General features: G+C 41.2%; 1 protein-coding gene across 2 annotated transcripts in view; it reads left to right on the top strand.

The window, feature by feature from the left end:
• The window catches only part of fmnl1b (formin-like 1b), a 52,466-nt gene extending 34,699 nt beyond the window's left edge, over positions 1-17,767 (top strand). The window contains exons 10-26 of one of the 2 annotated variants that reach the window (XM_088906321.1): positions 2,876-2,950; positions 3,513-3,623; positions 4,743-4,892; positions 6,418-6,519; positions 7,306-7,519; positions 7,768-8,142; positions 9,030-9,154; positions 9,718-9,920; positions 10,401-10,635; positions 10,830-10,898; positions 11,540-11,620; positions 11,825-11,954; positions 12,317-12,480; positions 13,286-13,387; positions 13,498-13,602; positions 14,001-14,112; positions 16,125-17,767. In XM_088906321.1, the coding sequence (XP_088762447.1) occupies positions 2,876-2,950; positions 3,513-3,623; positions 4,743-4,892; positions 6,418-6,519; positions 7,306-7,519; positions 7,768-8,142; positions 9,030-9,154; positions 9,718-9,920; positions 10,401-10,635; positions 10,830-10,898; positions 11,540-11,620; positions 11,825-11,954; positions 12,317-12,480; positions 13,286-13,387; positions 13,498-13,602; positions 14,001-14,112; positions 16,125-16,228 (2,457 nt within the window). In that variant the 3' untranslated portion in view covers positions 16,229-17,767. Of the gene's footprint in view, positions 1-2,875; positions 2,951-3,512; positions 3,624-4,742; positions 4,893-6,417; positions 6,520-7,305; positions 7,520-7,767; positions 8,143-9,029; positions 9,155-9,717; positions 9,921-10,400; positions 10,636-10,829; positions 10,899-11,539; positions 11,621-11,824; positions 11,955-12,316; positions 12,481-13,285; positions 13,388-13,497; positions 13,603-13,997; positions 14,113-16,124 lie in introns of both variants that reach the window. The other variant, XM_088906320.1, reaches the window with a different exon arrangement.
• The last annotated feature ends 1,569 nt before the right edge of the window (positions 17,768-19,336 follow it).

Raw genomic sequence — 19,336 nt, 5'->3', positions numbered from 1 at the left:
GATCACGGCATTAGGAAACCGCGATTCAAGCCAGCCCACAGGACCTCCTGCGGGGCCTCTCAGCTGCACACGCTGTAATCTCACATTGCTCTTGTGTCTGCACAGTAGCTGCTGGGTGCTGGGCGTTGAGCCTGAGGCATGCTGGGAATGGGGTGGTTAACATTCTGCTCATTCCTTGCCAACTCTGGGGCTGCTGCCAATCTCAGGCACCCACCCCCAACTGTTTATCTGCACGCCTGTCTCAGTAAGAGAGGGTTTTCCCAAAACGAAGGGGAATGGCACGTGCAAGCCTTGACATCTTGAGCCCTCCTGCCACCTCCTCCTTCCTACAGTGGAGGTCAGCTGTCCCCAGGCAGGGCCGCTTCCAGACCCAAATTAGAGACGAGCAGGTGGGAAGAGCTCTTGGTCAGGATGGGGATCGACAGGGAGGTGCTCAAGCTGCAAGTGGGAGAGCTATTTTTAATGCTATTTCCCTTTTGAAACTAGGACTTTTTAAGTAACAGACAGTTTTAACTCCTAACTTCATCACTTGCATCTCAGTTCCTGACGTATTTTCCTTTTTCACCTGGAAAAACAAACTAATACTCCCCTCATTTCAAAGACTTCATAAACTTTGGAATTATTTGTCACCCAAGGGGTCCACTTTATGTATCCTCTCTCTATGTCCAGCTGTTGCTCACACATTACCAATGCAGCAACGTGTAATTTCCCAGATCTGCTTGTCTGTAATTTCACTATTACCATGCAGTGTGATGAGTGAGAACAAAACAAAAGAAGGAAGGTTACAAACAACATGAAGTTATCTGACAACTTTGTTTCTTGATCAGAGGGTCTCATCCAGTTATTTCTCCAACAATTTACGTTAACAGCACGACAGGATATCTTGCTCCAGATACCTGCTACCCTAAATTGAAATGATACCTAATCCTACTTTTCTTCTTTGCTTTTTACAGCCCCGGGTCCTTATTTCATTACTTGAGTACTTATATCAAGTCCCTCCTTTATCTCTTTTATCTCTTTTGGTCAAGACTAAGTTCTACAAGTCTATGTTATATATTTTATAATGGGGATAAATCTGGTCACGTTTTTCATTAGTGTTTACAGTAATGAGCAGTGATAAACACTTGACTCGTGACAGTATTGTACTTGACAGTTCTTTCCTATAACCAGACACTTAAAAAATAATTTATGTTCCTATGATATATTTTATTCTTGTACATTTTCAGATATTTTATAAAGCTACAGTATATCTGTAAAAACTGAGAAAAAATAAAGTCTTGGCAGTGGCTTCTATTAAAGTTATCTTTCAGAGCTTCTCAGAGTGATAAAAATAAACTCAGCAGCAAGGACTGACCTTGAAAAGCCTGTTATTAAGGTCACAAATGAGCTGCTTTCCCTCCATATCACACACTGAATGGAAATGGTATTGATTTCAGCCCAGTCAAACAGTTGTGTTTCCCGGGAATCGGGTAAGAGTGCCGGATAACTGACACCTCCTGGCATCTATCCTGGGCACCCCTCTGAAAAATGTGGGCAATGTGAGTCCCGTTGCTGGAAGACGGCCAGCGAAGAGGGAGGAGTGGCGCAGCCCGCGTGGCAGCTGTGGGTGTGCCAGGGCAGATCGCATTTTCGCAGTGTGGGGTGAGCAGAGCGCGTGGGCATTGTTCAGGGCACAACTGGCAGGCAGTCATGCTGTATTATTCATGGTGTGTCTGTGCGTGTCTGTGTTTCTACCAGGGCTCACGCCCTTAACTCTGAAACTAGGAAACCTCAAAGTTTCTGCCTCGTTTCTCCTGAGAGATGGGGATAGAGAGAGTGTGGCTGAGAAAATTAGCAGATCTTCAAGTTGCTGTGAAAGCAATTTTACTCTTGATTCCAGCCAAAGATAAGGATTCACAAATATATTTTTCTAACAAGTCATGCGAACCATATAATAGAACATGCCACAATGTGTTCCTGCCCTCTGAAGTTACAGAAAATAGTGTGCTTATCTGAAGTGCACATCATCTTTGATGCAAAATATTGTCTGGACATTCTTTGTAAAGGAACTGAGCTGTAAAAGAAAGATGTGGTTCAGTTTTATGACTACTTGTTTCTTGTGCAACACATGGTCACATTGAATTTTCAAAGTAATCCATTTGAAACGACAGGCCATTACAAACTGGTCAATACTTCCATCTTGTGGTCAGTACAGGTAAAGCTTTGGAGAAGGAGTTCATCAGAACAATCCCAGAATCCCATTTGTCATTTCTGGAAGGAATCCAAAAATCAATCTTAATAACATTCCTGCTCTTGTCACTTTGTTGTCTCATCATCCTTTAAGACTTCAGATTAACAGTTTTTCTTGCTTGAATTCTTTGTACGGCAGCAATTTCCTATTCTTTTTGCAGTATTTCCATTGATTTTATTTCCACATTTTTCAGTATACAGTATGTCAAAGCTTTCAGGAAGAAATCAGTTTTTTTTGATTCAGACAATGGACAATGATGAGCCGATATAAACACTTAGAGCTCTTAAATCTCTTAGCTCAGATATGAGTAGTTTATTACATATCATATAACAGTTGGATGTACTCTTCCTAATGAATGGGGACAGTGTGGGATTACTGATGGATCCCACACTAAAAAATCATGAACCTTTTCAGTCTTAGAAAAGAAGATAATGAAGATGATTCATTACACAGGGATGTGGGAGTCTGCAACAAGCTTCTCAGCCTTGTTGACGCAGTTGATACCCTATCTTCTTTCAAGAACCAGGAGGATAAGATTCTCGAAATAATTTACCTCTAACAAATAAACACAGATGGGGTGAATGGCCACTAGTCTGCACACTCTGTCTCTTTCTAATGTATTGTGTTTCCCTGCATGTCCCATAGGTGTGTGGAGAGAAGAACCGTTTTGAGAAACTCATGGAGTACTTCCGTAATGAAGACAGCAACATTGACTTCATGGTAAGTATCTAACATATGGAGAGAAATCAATACTTCCCATAAATAAATAAAGTCTTAGGAATTAACAATGCTGGGATCCTATAGGGTTTTAATTTTTTTCAGTCTGAGATGGACTTTGGTGTTAATCAGCACTGAACCGATGACTAAATTGACTAAATTAATCATTATACGGTATATAATTGAAAGAATACTGTATGAAATTAATGGGCAGCAGCAATTCTTGATAAATAGGTAAGAAACAAATTGTGCTTAAAAACTGGATTTTCACAAAATCATTATCTGTCAAAACAGCAGTAGTGTGTGAATGTTAAGCAAAGAAACTGATAAATTACTGACTGAGAATATTACATTAACATGGAAATGTGTTGCAACTAACTTAATCTGAACTCCAAACTCCTTATTTTATTTCTAAAATCATGTTTATATAGAGCTACTGTTTTAACATTTGCAGTATATTCAATAATATTTACAAATTACATTCTATACTTAATTTTCTTAAGTTCAGTGCGCAGTTTAAAACCTCCTGAGTATGGTCTGACAGCTTGCTCTCCTGTCTCTCCAGGTGGCCTGTATGCAGTTCATCAACATTGTGGTCCATTCTGTGGAGAACATGAACTTTCGGGTGCACCTACAGTATGAGTTCACCCACCACGGCCTGGATGAGTATCTGGAGGTGAGATACGGTTTCTCATGTCACAGGGACTTGAAGAACACTGTAGAAGGTTTCTAATCTTCACTTACCTGAACCATTCAACATTTCTTTATGTCTGAAGTAAGTGTTACTGTAATGTAAAGTGATCCACAGAATCCACTGCACTGAGGTCCATCAGTATTGCAACTGAGACATTGCAAGGCCTAGGAGATGTCATGGTGCTAAAGGATGAGCTAGAGACTCCTGCCATAAAGCAGGTGTTGGGTTAAACAGGCCCTTTGGGATTTCAAAACCCGAGAATTATTGAAAAATATTGTCAGAAAGTTAGAAGCCCTCTAACACTGAAGAAGGTATTTGGGGTCTAGCACAGCCCTGCCCTGGTCAAGGAAAGTGTCTTTCCAAAGTGTTAGATAAGTTGCAAATCATAAGAAAATTCCAAAATCTTGCTTTAATGCAGTGATCAATTTTGCAAGCAAAGACAAAGTGTGAAATGAAGGGAGGCCTCAGGAGTCCTTTAGGATGCCAGGGTTTTCAAGGCGTTTTTACCAATGTTTCGGGAGGAAGACAACCCCTTCCTATCCCACTTCTTTCCACCAAACACCAACACCAAAATATCAAGTTTCTTAAACACTTCACTGGTTTTACTGACCATCCCTTGCAACAACCCCAGCATCGCCCCCTTGTGGCAAGCCCTTGGATAATCCCACCTTGTTATACAGATTCAGATGACCTTTTCCTTATTGTCAGTTTTGTCATTATTGTCGTTAAAGGCTAGCCTCTGTCGTTCCATGACATTTTCTTTTCTTGCTAGGATACCTTCCAAAGCCAAAACTGGCACCTTTTGTTTATTTTGGAGTTAAATTAGCCAAAGTGGGTCTTATCAAGACCAGTCCAGGTTGTGAGCTTCATCACTTTCACAAGTGGTTTTCAAAATAGTTACCAAACTAAATTAAAAAGCAGAAAGCAGGAATCAGTCCAATCATCTCTTGTCAAATTCTTTTTGTTGCAGGAACAACCTTTCAAACAAAATGCAACATGAAGTCAGACACAATGTCCTCTGTGTGCTTCGTATAATTTTGAAAGGTTTGTCCACCACAGCAGGTCTGAGCCCTGTGTTTCCTTCTCTCTCTCCCCTAACAGAAGTTGAAACACACGGAGAGTGACAAGCTCCTGGTGCAGATCCAGGCCTACCTGGACAACGTGTTTGACGTCGGGGCACTGCTGGAGGACGCAGAGACCAAGAATGCGCTGTTGGAACACATGGAGGAACTGCATGAGTTCAATGCACAGGTAACAGACATGCTGACTAATGCATAATTACTCACCTACACACCCACACAGCAAAAAGACAGAATCTGTTTCCCTGTCTCACTTCCACCAACAGATCAGTACCTACACAATTCATACCGATAGTCCGTGCAGGAGCGCTCGGTCACAAAACAAACATGAAAGTGGTATGAAAGCTCAGCACAGAGGCAGAGATATTCAGTGACACTCCCACACTAACCTGCACATTGATTTACACAAGCACATACTGCCACAGACAGACACACACAGTTCCAGGTAAACACTGGCACCCTGGACCTCAGATTGATTGATTGGTTGGTTGGATGGTTGATTGATTGTTGTAGATACCCTTACTACCACTTGCTAGGACTAAGATGAATCAATAAAACTGAGATGGACATTAATGTTGAGTAAACCATATTTAAACTATTAACAGACCAATCCTTGTTTCAGATACAAGGTGCCAATACTTAGGTTCATAGCTCCATAACACTAGTTTGAAATATTTTTCATTTCATAACAGGGAATAAATGTTAAAAAACAAGCATTATACATACAATATCTGACAGTAAAGGATTTTGAACTACAGGAAGTGTAGTTGTTCTATAGTTTGGAAGGATAAAATTAAACACTAGGCATAATCTTGTTTTTTTCAAGATCTGTTTTGACCAACATGTAAAATATATAAGTATAAATAAAAACAAAAACAATATAGGATAGTATGTTTGAGCATTATTTGGATGGACCTTCGCCCGTTATGTTCTGTAACAGGGTGAGAACAGGATCAAACATTTTTCATGCACAAACACCATGATGTTCTAATATCTATGAGAACCTTAGCCAATGTCATTGCTCCTTAGGTCTAAAGTCAGAGGTGAAACAGAATTGAGGTGTGTTGACTGATACCCAGAAAGAAATTCAAAATGATGCCCCCCACTAATAACTTAGGTTTTAGTTTTTTTTAGAAAGTGCAGAGGTAACCATAAAAAAATCATAAAAAAATTACCTTGTGATGCTATTTTTTTCTTTCCTGTGATCTATAAAACTGTGTTAGTCAGAGGAGGACGTTTATCTATTTCATCTCATAAAACACATTTAATTAGCTTTTTATTTCCTCTTGCAAATGGAATGGGGTCAGTTTCAGCTTGGCTTCATATCACTTTAATACTTTGATCAGCAGGGGGACCTGTCTCAGGAGCCTTTCTAATATGCTCTGGTACCCAGCTGCAGCAGAGACAATTATTAAATGTGAGCTCTGCCTTTTTAAAATATAGTTAATGTATTTAATATTCAGGTATGTCTTTACACTGCTATCTAGTGGAATATCAGTGGTCAATTCCCAGGTGCTTAGATGTGTGGTTTACTTAACGAGGTTTAAATGAGCAGCTTCATAGAAACACTCCATTTTAAAGTGTTCCGTCATAGTGATGTCTATACAGCTCAGAAAAACGGCGTTGAAAACGATGGACATTGACAGTGCAGATTGAAAGATTCCCTGACCTCCTGCATGTGTCTCTGTCCCTCCCAGCTGAGTACTAAGATGCGGGAGAGTGAGGATGAGGCGATGGAGAAGGTCGCCGAGCTGCAGAAGCAGCTGATTCAAGCAATGAAAGAAGTGAAGATGCTGAAGGTAAGAGGGAGCAAGAAGAATCAGACATCAAGTCAGTAATATGCTGAGGGCCAGGCGGTCCAGTTTTTAATGAGAACAGGTCCAGTTTCAAGGCCTGACTGTTGCACTGACATGCAGAACAAGGTACTGAACTCCAAGTACCAGGTCCTGTGAATGAAATGTAAAAAGTAATGTGTTCTGTTCTGTAGGGACTCAGCACCAGCTACACACATGAAGCATATTTTCACTTCTGCATCTCCATGAATTGGAAAACCGGTTTGGAGCTAATAATGGCTAATTACCATTGTCAGCATCATTGTTTGTCTGCATTTTGTAATAGAAATGAATATCAGTCAAGCACAGAGGAGATTGGATTCAGATGCTTAAAAATAATCATTTTAAAAAGTCAGTGATAAAACCATGACTTGAGGACATAAATAGATAATATGAGCTGGAAAATGTAGGACTGAACTGGAGGATCATTACTCAAGGACTTGTAGGTATCTTGTGAGGATCAAGCGGCTGTTGAAGTCATCTTCATGAAGTAAAACAAAAAACAGCTGAATGTTATTCTTAGATGAATAAGATACCACCAAATAAACAAGACACCACATTTATTAAACTATTTAGTTCTGTCCTAATGTATGTCTCCTCCAATATGTTAAGCTCTTTGAGGAAGTTTGGGTTGAAATGGGCTATACAAATGAGAATTATCATTAGTAGAAAGGCATTCTAGGTGCTATTCTCTGTGTTGTATCTGTGTGCTGGTGCTGTACTGATGCACGCTGTCGGTGCTGTGTGGGTCAGGAGAGTCTTCAGGAGTCCTCCTCTCTGATCAGCACGCTGAGGCAGAAGGAGCAGGACAGGGAACGTACTGCTCAGGCCACCTCCGAGCTGGAGATCAAAGTGCAGGAGCTGCAGGACAAGGGATTGATCCGGGTGGCCCGATCCAGTAGTGGCTCCTTGGACATCCAGGTCATCCCCATCACCATAATTGAGATGGCCCCCACACCGCAAACAGGTCAGAATCCCTCTCATGAGCCTATCGCTTGCAGTTCTTTACTGGATTTACTGTGGGTCTGTCTAATTTAGGCCATTACACAGCAGCTGAAATTAAAAATTTGTATTCATTGTCTCTTGCAGTCTCCAAAAAGGTCTCCTCAAAATTCAGTCATTACATTATAGATTTCTTTTTGATATATAGTCAAGAAATAGATGCATGACTGTGAAATATTTCAATCATGTTGTGGTTTGTTTTGTTTTATTCAGGCCCAGTTGCTCAAACAGATGTAGTGGACAAGGAGACGCCACAGACACCCTCTGTCACACCCCCTGCCCCTCCTCCTCCCCCACCCACAATTCCCTCAGACACACCCCCAGCTACCACATCGATCCCGCCTCCGCCTCCGCCCCCTCCACTGCCTGGCATGGATCAACCATCTGGACAAGCCCCACCCCCTCCCCCTCCACTGCCTGGCATGGATCAACTATCTGGACAAGCCCCACCCCCTCCCCCTCCCCCTCCACTGCCTGGCTCAACTGCCCTGCCCCCTCCTCCTCCCCCTCCTCCAGGTGGAGCCAATGGGCTAGTTCCACCCCCTCCTCCACCTCCAGGAGGTCTTCCTGCTGACAGTTCTTCTCAAGGTAAACTGATTCAGATATCAGATGTGCAGTATGGACTTTAGGACATTAAAACTGCAATCAACTGTCATTCAGCTTTCTGCATTCTCTGACACAGTGATGTCCATGAATATAAATTTTTGCAAACTACTTGATCTATCATATTGTTTGGTTACTGTTTGATAGGTAAATATGTCCATCCCTTTGCATTAAAATATTTATAGTTTTACCACTGTAGAAACTTGAATTTAGAAAAAATGTGTGTCTGGAAAGTCAGGCATTTGCATGATTAACCATGATGAAAGGAGAGAGAAAAGCCCAAATCACTACACAAGGCTTAAAGATAGAGATTGTGCTGTTTAGTTAGTTGCAGTTTCTAAGCTTGTTCCACAATGTAGTTAATGTCACACCATCTGCAGAGGACAGTGTTCTGTATGTGGAGAAGAGTTCAGTATTCTGAGACTATCTCTTCACAGGACCCTTAGGTAGAGAGGACTGTTCACATGCTGATAGCAATCAGCTTGCTCTATAAGTAAACACCAGTATTCCTAGGGGGGTTACCTGTGACAGACAAAGATCCCAACCACTTGAGTCCTGTGCTCTCAGATCAGCAGTTTAAACACAAGGTAGACCTCTTGTAGACCCTTGGGTAGACCCAAGGTAGGTCCTACAATGCACTTAAAATAAATCAATTCTGAATTCCTTGGAATTGTCCTCTTCAATGAGTTGTTCTATCAAACACTATCGAACTCCAGCCCATCTTATTACTGTTAATTCTGTAGATCTGTGGTCCCTGTGTTATTGTCTCTGTCAGGGATTGCTTTCCAGTTGTCTCCACTGTTGACTTGTTTTTAGAAGAAGTGGGGCCCATCCCGTTGTTTCAATTTTAATTACTTCTCTCTTTAATACAGGATGCAAAGCCAAGAAGCCCATCAAGACTAAGTTCCGTATGCCACTGCTTAACTGGGTGGCTCTCAAACCCAATCAAGTCTCTGGCACTGTCTTCAATGAGATCGACGATGAGCATGTTTTAGGGGTAAATTAATCATTTGTTGTTTTTTTTGTTTTCAAATTGCCGTGTTTCACTTTGCTGTATAAATATATTATTTTCTCTGTCTCAGTAACTCACTGGGAGGCCACTGCCTCGCTTTAAATCAGTAGCACCCCATATACTAGAGAAAGGTCCCCCGATTGGTCCAAATTGATTCCAAGAATAAGCCTAGATTGTATCAAAATTAAGATTCTCAACAGTCAGAAGCTACAAACCAAGGACTTGATGGCTGTTGTTTGTTTGGCGAAGTCCCTTTTGTTTTGTACCATGAAAATTTGTCACTTGGTTTGCATTTTTTAAAAGGCAAGTGGTCAAAGATATCTTTCAATCTGGCTGAATTGCATAGTTAAGAGCTCAGCTGCGATGAAAACCCAAAGATATTGTGGCATGCCATCCGGGACTGCAACAGGTCTGCTTTCTTCCACTTCCTTTTGTCTCTGTTCTTACTCCATGATCCTCTCAGCAAGTCATTACCCGCCTCTGTGTGGTGTGCTGAGCCAGTGCAGTGTCTGTGTTAATGTCCCTGCCATTCCTATCTCTCCCACTAGGATCTGAACATGGAAATCTTTGAGGAACAGTTCAAGACCAAGGCCCAGGGCCCACCTGTTGATCTGGGTACCCTAAAAATGAAGGTGGTCCAAAAGGCTCCCAGCAAAGTGTCTCTCATTGAGTCCAACAGAGCCAAGAACCTGGCCATCACCCTGCGCAAGGGAGGGATGAGTGCCCCAGATATCTGCACTGCTATAGAGACGTACGGTCACCACACTACTCGCTTAACACTATGCTGCTAATGTGCATTACACTGCACGACGTGTACTATATGGAAGAATGTATGTGCCACTCCTGTGACAATGGCATCTACAGTTCCTGATTCTCTATCAATTATTCTTCATTACAAATCTTTTTGTTCTTTCATAGAAAGCACATGTGATTGTATTTTCTGGTTCATGTTTATGGCCCACATACCTTCAGGGCAATTCTTTATAGCAAAACAATTTGTTCAGTTAATACCACCACGTTGAACTGTGTCATAAGATATCAGTTTGTTGTGCAGCTTCAACATGTCTTGAGGTACTACTGGCGGTGAACGTGTTTGATATAATAAATACCTGGAAATCAAACTAATTTTATAGATCAGCTTCTCTAAAATGGCTTTGTCTAGCCAATAAAATAATTAAAAGTGGCTTATGTGTGGCAGCCTGTAATGGTGGTCTGTTAATCCATCGCTCAGGTACAACCTACAATCCCTGAGCCTGGACTTCCTGGAGCTGCTGGAACGCTTCATCCCCACGGATTACGAGCTGAAACTGATCCGCAACTACGAGAAGGACGGAAAGCCTCTGGACGAGCTGTCAGAGGAGGACCGCTTCATGATGCGCTTCAGCAAGATCCCACGCCTGGCCGAGCGCCTCAGCACCCTCACCTTCATGGGCAACTTCCCTGACACCGTGCAGCTGCTCAAGCCGGTGAGTCTCAGGGCTGTCCCAGGCGCGGTCAGGCGCAGTATAAATGCAAACTTAATTGATAAGATCAAATAACACATTATAAATGACAAATTACGTGACAATACACATGACCAATTTAATTACATTTTCAGTTGGGAAGTTGGTTTCTTCACCTGTAAGTGTCTAAACAATTATTTTTTCTTTTATATCTTCAGCAATTAAATGCCATCATAGCTGCATCTATGTCCATTAAATCTTCGACCAAACTGAAAAAGATCTTGGAGGTAAGAGGTTTTTTTTTGACTGACTTGATGATTTTGTGCTGTGGAGGGAGGTTTGAATGAGGAAAATACTTTTCCCTAAATTAAGAAACATATGAAAAACATAAAACACTTTCAGTATACCCACACAAAATTGTTTCAGGATCCTTTTAACACTAAGGTGCTAGAAAAAAATGCAAAATAAATGCGTGAGTTGGTGTGTTTATTAAGTAAGGAATACATTAAACACTATTAAAGACCTGTAAAAAGTAACAGGATTTGGCCCAGAAAAGTCCTAGTATTTGAGTATAGTATTTCTTAAAACTAACTACCAGAAACTAAGACAGTTCGTGACTCAGAGACTTCATTTGCCAGTTTAGTACAAAAACATTATGTGAAACTATATTTGATAAATTTCTCTATATGTTTAGTATTTTGAAGTCATTTTGTGTGCTTTAAACAAGCACTGAAATTTTCAGTGCACTGCCTGAAACCAGGGTTAAGTATGGAGAATTTGTACAGAGGAGAGACATGAGCAGCAGCTGAAAGTCACCACCCACTGTTGCTTCCTTCTGATGTGAAGGAGACAGTACATGGTTAGATTTCAAAGTTTACTCATTGCATTATCATGCCTTCCTCTGCGTTTACCTGCTGTGTCTTCACAGATCATCCTGGCGTTTGGTAACTACATGAACAGCAGCAAGAAAGGGGCAGCATATGGCTTTCGGCTCCAGAGCCTGGATATGGTGAGTGCAGCCCAGACAGACCTGAGTGGTATGAGAGGAGTAGAGAATGTTTGGCTTTAATACTAAACCCCTGATTGACATAAAAACCTAAAGAGGTCTAATTGCCCATTTTTTATTATTTTAGGGCTGTTGCACCTGTGTCTGAAATGCATTGGGGACCCTTCTTTTCTCTGTTCTAATCCTGACAATCTAATCCCCCCTCAGCTGCTGGACACCAAATCCACTGACCGCAAGCAGACTCTGCTGCACTACATCGTCGGTATCATCCAGGAGAAATACCCTGATCTCAGCTCTTTCCACACAGAGCTCCGTTTTGTGGACAAGGCAGCGGCAGGTAACAAAAATGCATTGACAAGCATTAAGAAGAGTTTACCAGGTGGTGTTTAAAACGTAATGTAACTGGACTCCACAATGTGGAAAGTAAAAAATATCCAGGAAAGGAAACCATTAAGGGAAGTTGGATAATTCAGTTAAGGATAAAGCCCTTGTGTTCTCGAGTTCTACTCCTATCTCACCAGGTGTTACCTTGGCCATGTTGTTAGACCTCCATGTGCTCCTTCCTAAGAAACCCAAGATTCTACTGGAAGTAACTCTGCAGCAACAGCTGTCATTCCCTACTCACTTTAGGAAGGGGAGAGTAAACTAATCAACTTAAAATCAAACTCTATTTTTTTTCTCGCTGCCTCTCTGCATCAGTGTCTTTGGACAGCATCCTGCAGGACCTGCGCACTCTCCAGAAGGGCATGGAGGTGACCCGGAAGGAGTTCATGGTGCAAGATGACAATGCAGTCCTGAAGGAGTTCTTGAAGAACAACAACGAAGTGCTGGACAGCCTGCAGGCTGATGGCAGGACCGCTCAGGTTAGCCTCCCTCTGGCATCTGCACTAGAAATCACGCCCCTACTTCAGACTGGAGATCAGACTCCTACTTCAGGACCATTCGAACCATTTCAGGCTTAATCGGGTCTCGAGGCTAGTACAAGTACGTGTCTTGACAACAATCTGCTTGATACTTGTAAACTGATTTTGATCAAATGTGCGGACGAAGGTGCTTGAAGTTAAAGTAATGTTAACTATATTTTTGTAATTTAACTGTATTGTTCTCAATTGAAATAGTATTTTCAACATGCTCCACATGACTATTCTGTAAGGGTTCCTGATATTACGAATAGCCAGAGTATTTGATCCATTTCTGTAGCTTGACATATAGCTACGTATCCAAAGAATTTGATTTAACTTATGATTAAAATCACAAACATATGACTTTATCTACACTAGCCTACACTGTGAAGTTCTTTAAGTATAACACATTAGAAAGAAAACTTGCTCGGATTGATAATGAAAAAGGAGCACGAATTAAACAGCAAGGATCCTGAATCCAATAAAACATTGAGTTAAACAAAGTTTAAAGTTTATTTCATGTTGCTTCAATAATTTGAGTAATGCCCCTGTAATTTCTCCTTTCACTTGTTCACATCCTGAGAGGCCTATAAATGTCTTGGTTGACACTCTTTAAAGACTGTAAGTTTGTTTCAGGATCAGAGATGTGTATTGGAAGGTGCTGTGTTACACTCACATCTCAGCACTGCTGAGGTTGAGCCAGTCTGTAACAAGAAGTGTCTTCGTGTTCCTCCATCTGAATGCTGGTCTCCTTTCTGTCCTTTAGGAGGCATATGATTCTGTGGTGGAGTATTTTGGGGAGAATTCCAAGACCACACCACCCTCCATGTTTTTCCCTATGTTTGTGCGATTCATCAAGGCCTACAGGGTGAGTACGCAGAACGAGAAACTTCTTACAGCCGCCAGCCATGAAAAGCTTCATTTGCAAGATGAGAGAAAGGTTGATGTTACCGCTGGTGTGTCCTCTTGCCCCCTTAGCAAGCGGACCAGGAAAACGAACAGCGGAAGAAGCAGGAGGCTTTGGCCAGTGAAGGTGGAGAGAAACCCGGAACTCCCACCAAGACCGAGCAGGCTGGACAGAAGGTGCACTGCCCCACACTCACAGGGCTTCTATGTGATAATGTTCTGTGAAAAATCACCCGACATGTGGCACTCTCCAAAGAATGTGCAACTGCCATTCTTGGAATAAGAGTCATGGAGGTTATTGAGGCCTATTTAAATCAATCAGCTTACCATCCTTGAGGAACATTTAAATGGTACCAACTGAACCTTATTATGAGAAAAACAACCACTTCTCTACAGGAATAAATGTATTTACACTTTAGAGATGCAGTCATGCTGGACTCAAGATACAGGCCTCCTTAATGCCCATCATTACAGGCAGCAAGCAATTATCCATTATATGCCTTTATTTTGCATTACAATCTCCACACATATTGTAGATGGATACTCCTGACCTTTGCCCTTTTGACATGCAGCAGCCTCCCATGATGAAGCTGCCCCAGATGGATCTGATTGCAGAACTGAAGAAACGCCAGACGAAGCCCCTGGTGAGGGAGGGCAAGGACGGAGCCATTGAGGACATTATCACAGGTGAGAGACACGCAGAGTTAGGGAGAGGGAAAAACTCACAATGATTAGATACACAGTGCAGGAGTCTATCAGAAGACAGGAGGTTTTCTGAGCAAGGGGACTGAATTAAGTGATCTTAACACTCGAGCCTGAGAGTCAGTTTCCTTCCAGTAATCTGGAGGTCTCTGATCTTTCCACCTGGCCCTTAGTCAATTTGAAATTGAGTGGAAGACTTTGATCCAGTCTGCACCGAATGAATGGCCTCTCTGACTCATCAATATTGCAGTTTGCTTATCAGCAAATTAGTGTTCGCAAATATGTTTAAAAAATCCTAATACCTATTGTGACATCTGAAATATTGGGCTTTTGCTTATACAGCTTCAGAATAAAAGCTATCTGTAATCTACCTTTGCACATAATCTTTCTTTTCATTGGTGTCTTTTTTCTCTCTTTCTCTGAATCCAAAACCTGCCCCTGTCACTCAACATTGTATCCTGCCTGATCTCTCCTCCTTCTTGAATCACATCATGTTTTCCTTTCATTTTCCATTGACAATCTCCTGTTCTCCTTGTCTGTTTCCTGATCCTTGATGGCAATTGATTTCCTTATTCTACTCACACTCTTTCTCCTTCCCATTGAACTGTCCTCTGGTTATTCCTCCTCTATCTTCTCCACATTCTCCTTCTTCTCCATCTCTTTCTCCTGGCATCTGGCCCTCCCCCATGTCCCCCTGCCTCTTTATCCTCTTCCCATATCGCTTACGATCCATTCTCTTTTCCCTGTCTCACACTGACTTCCCTCCCTGACGTGCTCCATCTGCTACTTTCACTCCCTTTTCCACATATCCCCCACATCCCAACTCTCCCTCCCGATCCCCCATTTACTCTTCCATTCCGGGCCCCAGCTCTAAAGACGGTGCCCTTTACGGCTCGCTCTGGCAAACGTGCGTCTCGTCTGCTGTGTGATTCCGGCTTCAGCGACGAGAGCCCTCCATAGGCCCAGCTCTGTCCCGCTCTTACTCTGTAGGTAACCGGGATTGTGGGATTGTGGCTGGGGAGGGAACAGTAACCTCAGTTTTACAGGTGTTTATTGGAGGGATCCGCACAGCTCCCACTGATAACCATGCCAGCTTATAGTTTGGCCAGTGAGCTGAAGATGTTTGTGGTTACACAGCAAAGGAAAGCCCTCCTCCCAAGTAACTTCAAATCATTCCAAACCTGGCAACACATGGTCACTATTATGCTGACTTTTAGGGGATTCTGGTCAAGGATGGCTTAGGAGGTGGCCAAGAGTCTCACCATTAGCCTCTGTTCCACAAGCAGAGACCTTCACCAGTGAAGCCAGTCTATTTAAATTAATTCTGGAAATGTGGCTCTTAGTCATGGTCCTGGAGGAATTCTGTATCTGCTGGTTTGTGTACCAGCTGGGCCCTCAATCATCAGTGTTAATTGCTATCAGAACTAATCTGCATTTCTACTGAGCTTCTAATTATTTAGACTAATTGAACTACAGTTGATTAAACCTTTTTGCGCAATAAACATATTTTCAGTATTCAGAAATGGTAACCAGCATAACAAAAAAGCTTTAACCCTGTATGAAGTGCTAGTTTTCAGACTGCTTATTCCATGTGTCTTTGATACAGCATAATTCAGACTTATGACTATATAGCTTTAATTTGTAACAAGCATTGCTTAGATAATTGTAAGGCAGTAACAATTTATGAGCCAGTTGAGAACACACAGACTAAACAGTTCTGTTTGATAAATAGTCTTATCAGTGAGGTATGTCTTAAAGAAAACAATGACGGAACACAGATACCAGTTGAGAAAATATTTCACATAAAGGCTTCATTAGCCTGAACAATCAGGAGTTTGTTTGCAACACAAAAAATGGGGTTCTGAGAATCAGGATTTGGAAATACAGCGTGACTCTATCTTCTTTAAACCAGACCTTATTTCACCTCTGCCCAAGAACCAGGATTCTCCTGCTTGTGTCCACTCACCTGAGTGATTCTGTGTCTCTCCTCTCTCCAGACCTGAGGAACCAGCCATACAGAAGAACAGACGGAGGCCGGCGCAGCGCCAAGAAGCGAACCAATGGACAACAGCTCCAGGTCTCCTCGGACATCTCCCTGTGACCTGGACACAGTGCACAGCCACCTGCAGCCTCTGTATGCCAATGACCAGTTACAGGCATTGCCTATCTGACCTGTTCTTCCACGAGGGAAGTGCTTTTATCAGAGTCCCCAGTCTGGTTCTTGAACTGGCTTCTATTTCCAATGGAACTGATTGAGATCGGACCTGGAAAACATTGACAACTCTGAAGATTCCTATTTGAAAATGCGCTGTATTTTGAGCACAGAGTGACTCTAATTTTCCATTACAGTACCAAAGATGTAATTTTAAATATGAGGCTGATCATGGGAAGAGACTTGGTTAGACCAAGGCTACCTCAAGATATCAATGTTATTTAATAAAATACCCAATGCAGATAGGTATATAATATATACAGGTACACCTTATTAAGCCCAATGTGGATAAAAATATAATATTTACTCTTTTAAGACACACAATGACGTACATTTCTTGCAAAAAGAACTTTTGAACTTTTGGGTTTGAAATTAATCTGCGGAATGAAATCGCAATGAAATCACTAAATACATTAAAATAAAGCTAAATAATTTTGATAGGCCAAGGATATCTGGTCTTGCCTACTCTTAAAAATAACTTTAAGAGAGTCTTGGCCTACAAAGTATCCAACACAGTACAAATACACATAGATCCGTAAAACAGAAACAGTCCTCAAAACACTTCAAGTAAAAATATCCAACTGCAAGTCATACATTTTCAGCTGACATTTGAAACAGACATATATATTATAAATTCTCTTATGCAACTGAAGAAGGAAACAAAAGCTAACTGTAACTCTGTGTTTAAGAAAAAGTTTATTTCTCATTTCTAGACAGCAAACTTTAAGTGTAGAGGGCAGGTGTCTGAAATCCTAACCTGGATGACTACAGTGTCTCTGGTTTCTCTTTCAGATACTGATTCTTATCAGGTTTACTATATAACTAATTGATTAGCATCACCATCTTCGTTCAGCTGGTTAGAGATTAATGACACCTACAACACCTGTCCATAGAGCTTTGAAACATTTGGGCTGTCTGTTTTATCCTTGTAAGACATAGCAGCACTAAGCTTGCTCCCTTTATATATACTCTATAGATTGTAAGATAAACGCCTTTGACAACTGTATTTAAAAATATTTTTCAATATTTTCCAATATTTCATGAGAATCAGCTACTCATAATAACCACAGCACATCTCATCACTGAAGTTTCATTTCTGAATGGTAAATAATAAATGAACAAGTGGATGACTTCTTACATGTACAGGCTGTATTGTATTTTACTTAGAAATGGGAAATATACCTGGCTTGAAAACTGTAACTGGCTGCCGTAAATTCTGTGATCGCTGGTTTGCCTGGGCTTTTCTGAGACATAAGATTGCACAGGCAGAGCTTCTTTGTCCAGGTGCTAGAACATCATTTGTACAATTAATGCTTTTTTTAAATCAAGCAAGAGTTACCCCAGGCATTTTTTAAAAGCTATCTTTGTTATTTTTTGTACTTTTCTTTCTTTAAAGAGTTTTGGACTAATAAAAATAATTTTATACCACAATATTGTCTGATATTCATCTTTTTCAATTAAATAACTAACATTTGAACCACACAACCAGGAAGGGGCATGTGGTGTTGCTTTGGTGGCTGCTGTTTGTCAGGAACTGATAAAGATGGCATGGAGGTACTTGTTTGGAGGAAATGTGAGCAGAACTCTGGCAGCCATGAAAGAGAGTAAAATGGAAGTTCTCTTCCCTCACTAATGACTCCAGACGCAGCAAGACACAATGTTGATGGTTTACTGTCTTGAAACTGCTAGTCTATAAATATAAAAAAAGCATTTTAAGGTCAAGGTAATACAACACCTTTTTCAAAGTGTTCTTTATACAGTATGTAGTTAGAAGAGTGGTTTGGAACAAGGCTCAAGAAAATCCCATTGTTTTAAGTGTAACATTTGCATTTTAGTAAAAAGAAACCAAAAACAAATTTTTTAAAACCAAATTTTACACTACAGAGAATGAGCTAGGTTGAGGGTTTGGGATGAGGTTAGGGATTATTGTTACCACATTTATTCTTGAAACCATGCCTGCATCATTATTGCCAGTCTTGTCCCGTATCTCAAAACAGCAGGGATTGAGTGAGTCCAGGCTTGGAGCTGAGTTTCATTATACTGGGAGAGTTGTTCTCAAGCCACTTTCCTACACATCACTAGAAGACTTGACAAAGTCAGCCATTCAAATACAACAGGTCTTTTCTGTGCAATAAAGCAAAACGGCCTTCCACAAACCCAAGGAGAAATATGGGCAGAGCATTTTCTGATGGTACGTTGATAAAGGCATTAGAGTGAGATCTATGCCATAATAAAACAGCAGGTTAGATGTTCAACGGGACACATCAGATTTGTTTGCTTTGTGGAAGACCGCTATTAATTGGAAAAACCTGTAAAATGGGGCACACCTGGTCGGATTAATTAGCACTCAGAGGGACTGAAAATTCCACATGTGGGAAAGGAGCTTTGGCATTGGCTCTGTGAGGAATTGGCCACCCCTCTTGGCTAATTAAGAGGCTTATAAGAACAGGTAGGAGGAGAAGGTGTTTAGTCTGTATCTAGGCTCCAGTTCAGAAGCAGGATAAGACAAAGCTCCAGGGAAGGAGAGAATTTCTTTAGTGTATGGCTGGCTTACAGGCCAGTGAGCTTGAGGAAAATAGCTTTGGTTGTACTGAGGGGAAACACAGTTGCTGGATAGGAGGGCTATATGGTGTTTTAGTTGCCAGGCTCAGTGGAGAAGACTTTTTACTTGGGTATAAAAATGCCCTTTTCCAGCATAACTTACTGGTGTAAAGTTTCTTGATTTCAAATATATGGAAATATAATCAGTACTAGCTTTTTCAAAAGCTTTATGCTAAAAGTGAATAAGCCTTTCCATGAATAACATGAAAAAGACATCCTATTTGCTCAGTAAGAAGTCATTTGCAAAAAATTGCATTGAAATAGAAATTCTAAAATGGAATTTAAACTGTTTTGGCACAGAGTAATTGTTGCAGGTTCTGCTTTACTATCCAAGCATTACACAAGGAGGAAAGCAGGACCTGATACACTATAAAAGTTTAACTCCTTTCAATAAAA

The sequence above is a fragment of the Atractosteus spatula genome, chromosome 26 (assembly GCF_055471065.1).
Source record: "Atractosteus spatula isolate fAtrSpa1 chromosome 26, fAtrSpa1.hap1, whole genome shotgun sequence".
Classification (NCBI taxonomy): Eukaryota; Metazoa; Chordata; class Actinopteri; order Semionotiformes; family Lepisosteidae; genus Atractosteus; species Atractosteus spatula.
The sequence above is the reverse complement of the archived record's forward strand: the minus strand, read 5'-3'. Positions and strand labels throughout refer to the sequence as shown.